The sequence below is a fragment of the Panthera onca genome, chromosome E1 (genome assembly GCF_046562875.1).
Source record: "Panthera onca isolate mPanOnc1 chromosome E1, mPanOnc1 haplotype 2, whole genome shotgun sequence".
NCBI classification, from domain to species: domain Eukaryota; kingdom Metazoa; phylum Chordata; class Mammalia; order Carnivora; family Felidae; genus Panthera; species Panthera onca.
This window is the reverse complement of record NC_138352.1, coordinates 52990965-53003837: the sequence shown is the minus strand read 5'-3', so window position 1 is coordinate 53003837 and position 12873 is coordinate 52990965. Positions and strand designations below refer to the sequence as shown.

The 12873-nt window shown below is 46.5% G+C and overlaps 1 protein-coding gene across 2 annotated transcripts in view; it reads right to left on the bottom strand.

Annotated features, from left to right (window-relative positions):
• Positions 1–12873, bottom strand: part of ZNF652 (zinc finger protein 652) — a 61390-nt gene that overhangs the window by 13989 nt on the left and 34528 nt on the right. For both annotated transcript variants that reach the window (XM_078437277.2, XM_078437278.2), the window contains exons 2-5: positions 7250–8412; positions 4640–4787; positions 4146–4261; positions 3644–3788 (exon numbers count right to left, since the gene is read on the bottom strand). In XM_078437277.2, the coding sequence (XP_078293403.1) occupies positions 3644–3788; positions 4146–4261; positions 4640–4787; positions 7250–8155 (1315 nt within the window). In that variant the 5' untranslated portion in view covers positions 8156–8412. The remainder of the gene's footprint in view (positions 1–3643; positions 3789–4145; positions 4262–4639; positions 4788–7249; positions 8413–12873) is intronic.

Sequence of the window (12873 nt, the reverse complement as noted above, 5' to 3'; positions counted from 1 at the left end):
CTCAGTTTCCTCATCTGAAAACTGAAGGTAACAATAGTAGGTTACTGAGATAAGTTGGAAATACAAGGAAAGAGCTTAGAACAGTCTCCAGCACGTAGCAGATGCTCCACGCGTTTTAGTGCCACATTAGGACTGTTATTATTACTATTATATTGTTATTACGACTATTACTACTACACCACAATCATCAGCACTGTCCCTGGACTGGCAGTTCCTTGAGGGCACAAACCGGGTCTCAACTCATCCCTGTGTCGTCAGGCACTTAGTGCTGCGCCTGGTACGAGGAGAATCAGCAATTATTCCATGTTGAACTCACCCCATGTCCACACCACCCTAGGAAACCCTGCCTGAGGGCTGGCCAGCTTCCCTAGATAAGATCTGCCTCAAGTCTCTTTAACTGCAAAGAAACAGCCCAAGCAATGTCCGTGCCTGCAATGGCCTTAATCCCCGATAAAACACACTCTAAATGTGGTTTTGCCCAGCCTTAAAAGAGCTATCCCTTTTCTTCTTTTTTTTTTTTTTTTCAACGTTTTTTATTTATTTTTGGGACAGAGAGAGACAGAGCATGAACGGGGGAGGGGCAGAGAGAGAGGGAGACACAGAATCGGAAACAGGCTCCAGGCTCCGAGCCATCAGCCCAGAGCCCGACGCGGGGCTCGAACTCACGGACCGCGAGATCGTGACCTGGCTGAAGTCGGACGCTTAACCGACTACGCCACCCAGGCGCCCCTCCCTTTTCTTCTTGAGCGCTAACCCTTCTCCTTGTATTTTCCAGGTACTCCTGTCATCCTTACTTAATACCAAGGAAGCAGAGACCCACTGAGGTTGCATAATTCATGGAAGGCCCCACGGGAGTGAACGGCACAGCCAGGTTTGTCCCACCCCACCAACCAGCTACTCTCCCAGCTCAGGTATCACGAACAACATTAAAAGGCAGATGACAAACCAGGGAAGAGTATTTTAATATTAGTGTTAAACGAGGTCCAGTATATGTAAATATATATAAAGGGCTATTATAAACAATTAAAAAAAAAAGTCAAACTCTGCAATGGAAAGGTGAATACAGAAGAGGCACAAGCAATTCAGGAAAGAAAATAAACTGACTCTCAACAAGTGCATGAAAAAATGTCCACTCTTACTTAGCAATTAATTACACGCAAATTATTACAATAAGAAACCATTTTCCACCTATCAAATCAGTGATGATTTTATTTAGCGTTGGAAAGCGTTGGGGAAATGGGTGTTTTCAGGCGCAGCCAGTGACAGTGTATGTGGATGGCTATTTTCCAACACATACCACGTCTTAAGACCGTGCACGTCTCTTTGCCCTGATAATCCCATTTCCGGGAATTTACCCTAAGTGAATAATCATGGATGTGTTAACCACAAAGTTGTTTATCACCGTATTATTTAGAAGAGTAGAAAAGTTGGAAACAGAAATCATCTAAATGTCCAATAGGGAACTGGCTAAAAAAAACAGAAAACAACATCTTTTACTTTATGGGACTATTGTTAAAAGTTGTATTTATTGTATGAGGTAACGTATGTAAAGCACTTTAGACGGTGCCTGACATATATGTGCATAGCAAATGATGGCTATTATTACAGCAAATTTACCAGGAGGAATATTACACAACCATTAAAACGGTATGACTGGTAACGACATAACACAGTAAAAAGGCAAAGTAGGTTACAATAAAGACCCAACTTTTGTTTTATGACTATACACACGAACACATAAATACTTATGCGCAGGATCTATCTATACGTGTGTTAAGAAAGTAAAGAATTTTTTTAAATGTATGCCAAAATGTTAACAGTCATGGTCTTTCAGTGATGATCATTTTTGTTTTGTTTTCAACTTTCACATTTTCTAATACACTTTAAGAAGTATGTACTACTCTTTTAATGAGAGGGATAAAAATTTAAGTGAATTTAGGTGGCTGTATTTTTTTTTTTTTTTTTTTTAGAAGAAACAGGAAATGCTGAACTTGCCTATTTGGTCAAAGAACATTCAACACAAAATTTTATTCAACAAATAAGTTAATCACAAAATACACACTCTGTTTCGTGTTGCGGACATTTAAGGGCCTAGAGGAGGAAGGACGGAGGGGAAGGAAGAAAGAGGAAGAACCGCAGAAGGAGGAGTGAGTCCGGAACCGGGACAGAGGGGCCCAGAAGACACGAAGAGAAGAGCAGGGGCGCGAGGCAGAGGGCACTGGTGGCTCCAGGTTCCTTCCAATCGTGGGACATTTATGGGGCCCCCGCTATGTCCCAGGCATCGTGTGTGAATGTGACACAGCTTCTGCCTTCCCAAGAGCTTATTTTCCACGTAGTTCCACAGTTTCCTGCTTTCCAACAAAAAACTGAATCCTAAAACTGACTCAGTTACAACTAGGAGCCTATCTGAGAGCCACCAAATTAGAAGAGGAGAATTTGTTAACTACTCTGATATATCCTGCCACCCATTCGCTTGGGCTTCAAAGTTACTCTTTGGGATGTAACTTATTTCATGAAAATCCTCTCGTGACTCTTCATCTAGACTAATCCTTAAAATCGCAGGGTGCGTCGCTCTGAATGGGAAAGAAGCCAGGCAGGCGTTCTTCTCCGGTTTTTTTTTTTTTTTTTTTTTAATTTTTTTTTTTCAACGTTTTTTATTTATTTTTGGGACAGAGAGAGACAGAGCATGAATTGGGGAGGGGCAGAGAGAGAGGGAGACACAGAATCGGAAACAGGCTCCAGGCTCCGAGCCATCAGCCCAGAGCCTGACGCGGGGCTCGAACTCACAGACCGCGAGATCGTGACCTGGCTGAAGTCGGACACTTAACCGACTGCGCCACCCAGGCGCCCCTCTTCTCCGGACTTTGACAGAAAAATGCGCACTACAGTGATCCGGCCAGGACAGTTTCCTCACCACTGGCCGAGCCAAACGAGCAGGGCGCTAAGCAAGTTAATCCCGTGGTTCCTTCTAGCTCTGTCACTTTGTACTAACAGAACAGAGAAACCTGTGACTAGATTCTATTTAGAAACCCGGAAAGTGGTTCACACTGTTCAATCGGTGCAAAGACTGCTAACCCCAGAATACCCGGTCAAGGCTGAGATACACTGATGCCATGCGTCCCTGCGGGCTGGGTGGTCAAGTGCTTATAAGATTCACATCCGTGCTAGGAAGCATACACCCCTAGAAACACGGAATGGTTAAAGTAAGACTTAAGCTCATTTGACAGGAGAGGTTCCTGAAAAGCGGTCAGTTTCGGGAAATCCAATCCAATCAGACTTTAAGCGAGCTGAGAGAGTATTCGATCTAAAGCAGTCGGCGGCCTTCGTGTTTTAAGGGTCCGGAACCCTTTCCTTAAAAAAGCACAAACGCACGTACACAAAATAAGTGGCGTACAATTTCAGGAATCCTGTGCCCTAAGCGTCGATGCCTTGGAGGGACCCACGGGTAAAAGGCACTGGCAGACACTCCCTTTTTAAACGAACGGAGTTAACGAGAGCCCAGTCTCCCAGGACGACACGTCTGTGTTTCCACGTGCCGGGCTTATCTCAAGGAGGATCTGCACTCAGAACGCGAACGTGTGCTCTCGGGTTTTACGTGCACAGACGCCCAGGTGGTGACCAACCGGTCCCCGGGAACTCTTACCAGTGTGTGTTTTCATGTGCTCGTCAAAGTACTGCTTCATGTTGAAGTCCTTGCCGCACCACTGGCACATGAACTGCTTGTGCCCGATGTGGATGCTCATGTGCGAGCGCAGCTGGTACTTGTACTGGAACCTCTCGTCACAGTTCTGCAGCGGACACGGGGAGACGCGTGAGAGCCGCGCTCGCTGGCCTCGCTGGGGCCCAGCCCACGAGGTCGCTGAGGCTCCCTCTGCGGCGCTGCTATATGTCTGCAGCTCGGTTATTAGCAAGAGGGAGGGCTTCTGCAGAATGATCCCCGAAGCACACCCGACTTGTCGGGATGACTGAGGAAAGAGAAACAACTCGCTCTGTGTCAGTCCCGGGGCTGCCCTAGTCTGGGAGAGCTACGGGGGTGTCAGAAGCGGCACCTGGCGCCCGCGGCCCCCGCTCCCCTCCCTCACCGCGCCCCCCCCTCCCCCCCGCCCCCGCCCCGCCCCAGGGCCGGGGCCCAGCACAGCCCTTACCTCGCATCTGAAGGGCTTCTCTCCAGAATGCTGCAAGGAGTGCACCTTGAGGGACATGCTGCGTTTGAACGACTTTCCACAGGTTTCGCATGTAAACGGCATGTCTTTCGTGTGTGCTGGAACACAGAAGGCGCCGGACTCACGACGGGCTCGCCAAGCCGCTCAAAGTGGCCCAGGCCCCGCTCCTACTGCGAGGTAATCGTGCCATCTTAACCTTCCACGCTTTAATTAGTGAGGCCTTCGCAGCAACGTTCTCAAGAGAGGAAGAGGCCACGACGTTGGAAAGAAGCCCGGGTGCGGAAGGCTACCTACCCCGCGCACGCTGCGCCGCGGGGGCTCATGGGGGACACGGCGCGTTTAGTTTCAGCCAGTCAGAACCGATTTCGATTACGGCAAGGCCGTTCCTCAGATCCTGCCCAATCCGACGCGTCAAACACACCAAAGAACGAGGGAAAATGACCGGGGTGGCGAGAAAAGCAGCAGGAAGAACTTACCAACCATGTGTTTCCGCACGTGAGCCATGGTGTAGAATTTCTTCTCGCAAATTTCACAGGAAAACTTCTTTTCTGCATACCCATGGACGATCTTGATGTGTTCATGAAGGGACCAGAGTTTCTTGAAGGACTTGTTACAGGAAACACACTGAGCAGGATAAATAGAAATAATCTTTATTTACGGGGGCCTGCAGAAAGCCATAGCTGCCTACCGGCCCGCGAAACGGCCGTGCCTTAGACTCGGGGCACAGGGCCCGAGTCCAAACCGAAGCCAGTCCTCCGAGGAGTCCGGATGCCAACACCAACCTCTGTATGTCCTATTCTCCAAGACGCATCTTTTAGACACACGTCGGGAGTACAAAAACAATGGCAAAAAGGAAGACGGAAAGAAATGGGAAGTTCCACTCATACAGAAGACTCGACTGCTTTTAGCAAATTAGTACAGTACCAACGAGAAGAACCAAGTTTTTAAAAATAAATGAATTACGAAGAGCATCTGTCTCCTACACGTAAGTCAGCATGCAGGTAACAGGTGCTTCCCAGAGATTACAAACTAATTTTAAAGCAGCACAGATAAAAGCAAGATAAAACACACATTAAAGGTTATAGATCTGTGGAAGCGTAACAATGTTTCTGTACCTTAAAGAATGCATTTGGAGCCTCCCTTCACACAATTTATTGAGATTTTATTGTATCTTCCCATTATCTCATTTACTCTACTAAACGTTTCCCTCTGGCAGAATTTTCTGTAACTCCTAAACCTCCTTCCCCCTTAGGGCCAGCTCCAGATCTCTCGTACACGCATCTATAGGAAACACACACGCCGACAGTGCTCAGTTCCTCGTATTACGAATCATGGATAGTCTAGAATACCACGCATAAAGCGTATCAAAATAAAATATTTCTGGTTAAAGCAAAACAATCCTAGAATGTTCTAGGTAACCACCAGACTCTGGGATATTTAAGGGAACAAGTAGTTATTCACTGTAAATGAAGATCTTGAGCATCACGATCACTTCGGGAAACAAGGACTCTGAGTGTAAAAAATAAGCCTGTGCTTGGACCTGCTTGAGAAAAGGGCAGACCCCACCCCCACCCCCAAGCCATCATGCAGGGCAGGGTTTCGATTTTTACTTCTTCCTGGGTCGCCAGGATTATTAGGATCTACACGTATGAACGAAGCAGTGTCCTTCAGGAATGTGAATAGAACTCTTCCGGCGGATTCCAGAAAACCTGAACACAAGTTTAAATGCCTTATGGTCAGCAACAGCGAGGAAAGTCACAGAAGGAGGATGTACTAAATGCGTTCTTTCTGTAACTTCGTAGAGAAAATTTGAGTAGCAACAAAAAAACCACAACTGCATAAACATCAAGATACACCTTTCAGCAAGGGTCATCACAGAGCCGAAGTCCGACCCCTAGGGTGCAGCATCGCGTCGCGCTCCCTTTTGGTCTGAACCAGTTGACAACCCAGCAAGGGCAACGGCAACGGTAGCTACGGGAGGGCAGGGGCGCCACCACTCAGCCTTCTTTCATTACCAAGCGCAAGCGCGAAACAGGTGACATCACAGCCGACGAATCAAAAGCAGTGAATGTCTAGCAAATGTAACTTATATTTTAAAAACCTGTTGAGAGTAAAGCAATGATCTCAACTGTTGATCAAAAGCAAGCGGGAAAGTGAAGACGAAGGAGGGCTCCAGATCAAGCACGCTCCAAGAAACAAACCAAAACAGAACAATTTCACTTTTCAAAAGAAGTTTAGCTTGAATGCAGCACAGCACTTATGTGTATTTTACATATCTTGCGGAGACGTTAACAGACTTACCTTTTATGAATATTCATCGATATGCATTCACATGTACAAACCAATATACGGCTCAACATAATATAATCAGCATACCTCTTAACCTGTCACAATACCGTCCTTTCAGGACACCAGCCTGGTTTGGATACCACACTCTGTTACCTTAATGACACCGTACGGGAGCATTATGTAACCCTACGGCCAGGCGGGCGACACTTTCAACCAGCTCAGCCTCTGTTTAAAGTTTGCATATTCCCATGGGCTCAGCCTCTTGATAAATTTAATGTTGTCATCTCTCCACTGGTAAAAGCAAACTCACTCCTGGAGATCTTCCATTTTCACCGGTCTGAGTCATTACGGTTTTTGTCCCCATCAGCTGCACTAGAATCTGGCATCCTTTCAAACCCAGAAGGGGACCTCTCTCTATTCCTGACCTTGACTCAGTGTCTCCCACCTTGACCGAGAAGATGCCAGAACGAATGACACATTACGTATGTCTTACAACAGCGAATCTCAGTGCCAAGTCGGTGTTGACTCTACCTCCTGGGCAATCACCTACAACAGATCCCCCTTCCACGTACCTGGCTTCCCACTAGTCCAGCGTCAGTTAAATGCAATGCTTTTGAAAGAAAACGTTAAGCCTGGGTTTTGAAAAGACCAAAGCAGGAAGGAGCTTTTAAAAAGAGAAATCGGTGACAACTGTCCCTTCAGCCTCTACTGTATTTATTCTCTTGGGCAGATACCAGGTGAGTCTGAACAGCCAGGTTGTATCCTGAAAGGTTTGCCCTCTCGGTGATGAAACCTACCTGAATATTTTTTTCACAGTCTGTTTGCTGGTGAAGGGACAGCTCACTTTCCAGGACAAACTTCTTGCCACACTTATCACAGATCTGCATGCGCCTGTGAGTAACGTTCATGTGCTTCTCCAGGTACCAGCGAGTATTAAACACCCTGGGGCACTTCTCACAGGTCAGAGTCTCTTTCTCCTCGCACTTAGCTTTCTGGACTGGGGCTTTGGGCTCCCTCGCGGCCCGCTTCTTCCGCTTAGGTGGCTCTCCACTCTTCCTACGCCCTCTGGTAGTCCTGGGGGTCGGGGAAGCGGTAGCTGCGGCCACGGAGCCGGCCCTCCTGGTTCTCCTTTGTGTGACGCTGGCCTTCTCCACCGTCTTCTCCTTCTTCTTCTGCCTTCCGTTCTCTCCGTAGTCATTGCTGTCATCGGTGGCCTCCTCCTCGCTCTCTTCCTCTTCCTCCTCACTGCTTGTCTTCAGAACAGGAGTCTCTTTGGACTGGGAAGAGACACCCTTTTCCCCTTTAGACACATTTAATGTTTGATTATTAAGGTTTACCTCCACTATGATCTGCTCCCTTTTGTAAGAGACTTCCTCCTCCTCCTCCTCCTCGTCTGTGTCATCAGAATTCTCCCGGTCTTCTTTAACAGCATGCACGTCAGACACTGCCCTTGTCTCCCTGAAATACGGCTGTTCCTCTGTTTCGTGGAGATGTGGTTTGCTCATCTTGGTGTCCACTAACACAGAATAAGGACTTCCTGTTTCCCTTTTGTACACTTTGGTGGACAGGTCAAGTTCTTGGTTGGCACCGTGATAGAAGGTAGATGGCGCTTGACCACGACGGCTCTCTTCTTGTGCCATTCCTGCTACACGCGCAGCACAGTTTTCAGCCAGCTCCTGACCAGAACTGGCTGTGTGGCTCATGGGTACGTGGCCCGATTTATTACGCAGTTCAGACTAGAGAGAGAGAGAGCGCTCAAACAGGGTAACTGTTAAGCCTCAAATAATTTTCCATCCACGAAGAACCACTCAAATGGAAAAAGGGTATTCCTGGGACCCGTGTGCAATTCTTCCAGTGTCGCAGCACCAAAGCAGAAGTCGAAAGGTTTGGTATTATGGCAAGAGCAGAGCACTAGGGATTTTCTTCTGCAGACAGCTGCAAGTGACTTGGCGCATCTTATCTACAAAGAAAAGCAAAGAGGAAAAAAGGTCAGATACCACTATTTCCTTCTTACAGCATGAGCTTACATCATACCACAAACACAGCTGAAAAGGATTAGACTCTTTATATATACAATTCTTTACCCTGCTTAAGTGGTTCCGCGTGCGCCATTATTTTACTGGGCTACTGGTTTACTAAATCCGACACGTATTTTGTCAGAGTGGAAAGTCCACGACAGCGGGAGGCATCATCTGTCCGGTACACGGAGATATTTTTAGAGCTTCGCACAGGGCCCAGCGCTTAGTAGGTGTTGGGTATACGTTGGACGACGAACTGGGTGTCTACGCTTGCATGGCGTTCATTATGCTAGGTGCTACGGCACATAACGGTACGGCAGAACATACGGTCTCTGTCCACAGGGCGTTTAGTCTTGTTATAGAATACGTGTCATACGCGAAACACACAAGAGCTTTATGCTGGCTGGCTTTCTTTACAACCTCGGTCACCACCATCCACCACGGCGAGGGCTCAAAGAACAAAGCTGGCAGTGAGCTAGGAGGATAGAACAGCTAAGTGACATAACTCCAGAAGAGACAGAAAATGTCCTCAGCCTTCAATACGGTCTAATCTAGGCACAGACGTTACTGGATTCAGGTTTGCTGGAGCCATTTCCAAGTCGCTACGTATTTTTAAGTCTCCTCTAGGTGAACGGACTAGATGCGCTCAAGAGCTGGGTAATTTTTCATGTGTCAGTTGCACGGAGGTCTAAATTCTAAGAGACAGTAACCATCAGGTTGATATGGTTCCAAGAGAAATAAAACCGTCCATTAAAAAAAAAAAAAAAATTAGAAGGGCACAGAATTTGCTTTGTGACATACCTCACATTGCTGTTTAGTCAACCACCTAATCTCTGAATCATGAATATTACTGCAAACACATACCCTGTCCAGTCGACACAAGGAAGGAAACTAGCCTTTGCTGAACGCCTCCTCTGTGCGCCGGCAGGTAAAGGTGCTTGTTATTATTTCTATTTGAAAGCCACCACAAGACTTTGGGGCTGGTTTTGAAACTCGCTTTTAATTTTTTTTTTTTTTTAAATCAAATCACTAAAAAAGGAAAAGCACGCACAGCTGCCCAAGTCAAATGCACGGCAAGGTTTATGATGGAAAGAGCAGCCCTCTGCCTACTCTGTCCTCTCTGAAACCCATCCCCCACAGACGAAACCATTCAACTACTTTATTAGCCCCTCCCTCCCCCCAGGATGTGCTTCCGTATTTGTAAATATGACTGGATTTCTATTTCTTTGATTTTTTTCAGTTTGAGACATTACTATTTGTCTCTCACTATAGTTTTCTTACCTTATTGCTCCCAACCTTCCCTCCATCTTCCCAATAATAGTTGGATCACCGCTTGTTAAATCAGTATTTGTTCTTACGTTATTACGACTATAATATGCGGCTCATAACTACTACTGTCATTCTTCTGTGACTATCTTCTGTCTTCTTTGACCTTATGGATGTATTCTTTTAAAAAAAGTGATTTTACTTTCATTTCAGTGGAATTTCAGAAACGCCTGGCGATAAACACCACTAATGTTTTACTTGACATCTGAACAGATATATTTGTACGTTTTTATAGTTATAAATGAGGAAGTTATGCCTGTGAGAGGCTAAGTAATCTAAGATCACATACCCATTACATTAGAGAAGCAGTGTTTGACCCAGGCCTGCCTGACCCCACGGCTCATGGACAAATGACGCTCCAAAATAATTTCAACTCAGTTGTCCCTATAAAACCGCGTACCTTTTGCCCATTTCAAAATTTCATACCTCATAAGGTAAGCAGGAAGATCCCAGTAGCTTTTAATTCTACTTAGCTTTATTTTGCATGTGCCAAAACTTCTGACCCAGGGAAATAATGTAAGCTACTACAAATCACGTTAAACTTATGCTAATTATCTCAAATTTAGCAAGGGAGGAGAGACAGTAAAATTCAGTTAACCAGCAAACGCTAAGAATTGAACAATAACCGGGAAGACAAAGAACAATAATTGCAGGGAAATCCTCTGCGGTCATCGTTAAGGTGTTCTTCCCAAAGACCTGTGGGTCCTCAACCTTGGAGGCGTGTGGCAGGACCACGTGTTCTAACCGCCCCCCCCTCCTCTGTCGGTGGGTGCGGTACTGTGACTACTTCTGGACCGCACATCGTGAGCACAGGTGACATGCAGGATGGGGCATTTTCTGACCAATGAGACATCCCCCCCCCCCCACACACACACCCCTTTTCTCTCTGCCTCAGGGACCACCAACCTTCAAGATGGCAACTGCCATCACTGGTATCAACCTGGGACCCCAAGTGACTAGAATGACCTACAGGATAGGCGCGGCGCAGGGGATTTTACTTTCATTTTTCATTTACTTTTACACAGGGTGGGTTTTTTAAGACCTCTGAGATCTTGTGTTGTTTAGTACTATTGCACGCATCATCTGGCCTGGCCTAGCTGCTACAGACGGAATCCGCAAGCGGGGTACTGCCTCATCCATAAAAACGAACACGTAGGGCAAAGGCTCAGGAGCGGGTGAAAGGGGGCACGGGAGGTTATGGGAGGCGACAAGGACAGCAACTCTTATTACGCAGTGGTGAAATTACTGGTGAGGCTTATCACCGATTTGTCTCCGAAGAGAGAGCACTCACCGCTCCACCAGGAGAATGGGACTGTCCAGAGAGTGTGCTGCTTACTATCGGCTGTCCGTGACAAATCATGACATGAAAAGGATGAACGCAGAAAAGCATTGATCGGTTTGCAGTCAGGATTAAAGGAGTCCAGAAAGCCAGCGGTTTATAGGTTAGAAGAAGCAGATGCTTAATAAAAACAGGGAAAGTCTTCGAGCCACAGACGCTGATTAGAATTCAGTCTTGGGGCGCCTGGGTGGCGCAGTCGGTTAAGCGTCCGACTTCAGCCAGGTCACGATCTCGCGGTCCGTGAGTTCGAGCCCCGCGTCGGGCTCTGGGCTGATGGCTCGGAGCCTGGAGCCTGTTTCCGATTCTGTGTCTCCCTCTCTCTCTGCCCCTCCCCCGTTCATGCTCTGTCTCTCTCTGTCCCAAAAATAAATAAAAAACGTTGAAAAAAAAAATTAAAAAAAAAAAAAAAAAAAAAAGAATTCAGTCCTGAGGCGGGATCAAGAACTACTTACTGATAAAACCTCCCACTGGATTAAGGCGGGGCCCAGCAAAAAAAAAAAAGAGACTAATGAGGAAAGCAGTTTCTTAGGGTACGTAGCTACAAAGCCTAGTTCTCTAATGCGAATCAGTTGAAATGCTATTAGTAAATGGGGGAAATGATGTCAGTGTAACACCCAGGTTCTTCTGTTGGTTTCTATGAGATGTTCCCCTGCGAGTTCCTGTTTCAAGTGATCAAGAGAAAGCTTTCTCACAATTAAAGACAGAGCCTTAGCAACCTACGAAGACCTTAAGAAAAAAGCTGGGCATCCGACTTCCGTGCCTTCCTTGAATGCTAGGAGCGGCTGGTTCAGCTGCTTCATGAACCACCACACTTTCCACTTTATGTCTCGTCAAGTTGAGGCATGTGTTCCCCTCCCGGGTTACAAAATTTTTTTGGAGCGCCAAAGCCTACCCCATCTCATACACCAAAATTTTAATTGTAATGAAACTGGTCTCTACCGTAAGCGAATGTCTTCAAGACCCCAGTCTCCGGGGAAGAAACCACTACCCAGGGGATTAAGTCTTGTAGAGGTTCGACTGACTGATGCTGGATGCACATGCCTATGGCGATTTAGTATAGTTACATTTGGAACATATCTTTTAATATATTTATTATAATACATTTAATTATTGTTTTTATTGGTACACCGGTTACAGTGTTTCACAGATTTTGAGTGGTCTGCCCCGAACTGATTTCTCCCATAAGCCTCATTCATTTTAATGTATGATTCTGCAAAATCCAGGAAGACATATATGGCATTATAGCAGAAATACCTATCCTCAAAATTAAGTCCAGGAAGAAGTATGGGACCAATAAGACAGAGCTCTGTAGCAAATTTAAGTAGGATTAGAAAAGAACTGTGGATGTGGCTAAGGCCCACAGGGCTGACTAGAAATAAACTTTTTTAAAAAAGCCAATTAAGTTTTTAAGAGTTATACGGCCAAAAGAACCTCCAGACTGGATTAAAAGAGACCATGACTGTTCAAGACTTAAAATGCTCTCTGGGTCCTCAGGCGTCTATGGGAGGAGGCAGGCCAAGAAAGCTGATCATTCCCCTAAGGGGGCATCTTCTTCATGAGTCCACTCCACACACAATTAAGAAGACTACAGGAGGGGCGCCTGGGTGGCGCAGTCGGTTAAGCGTCCGACTTCAGCCAGGTCACGATCTCGCGGTCCGTGAGTTCGAGCCCCGCGTCAGGCTCTGGGCTGATGGCTCGGAGCCTGGAGCCTGTTTCCGCTTCTGTGTCTCCCTCTCTC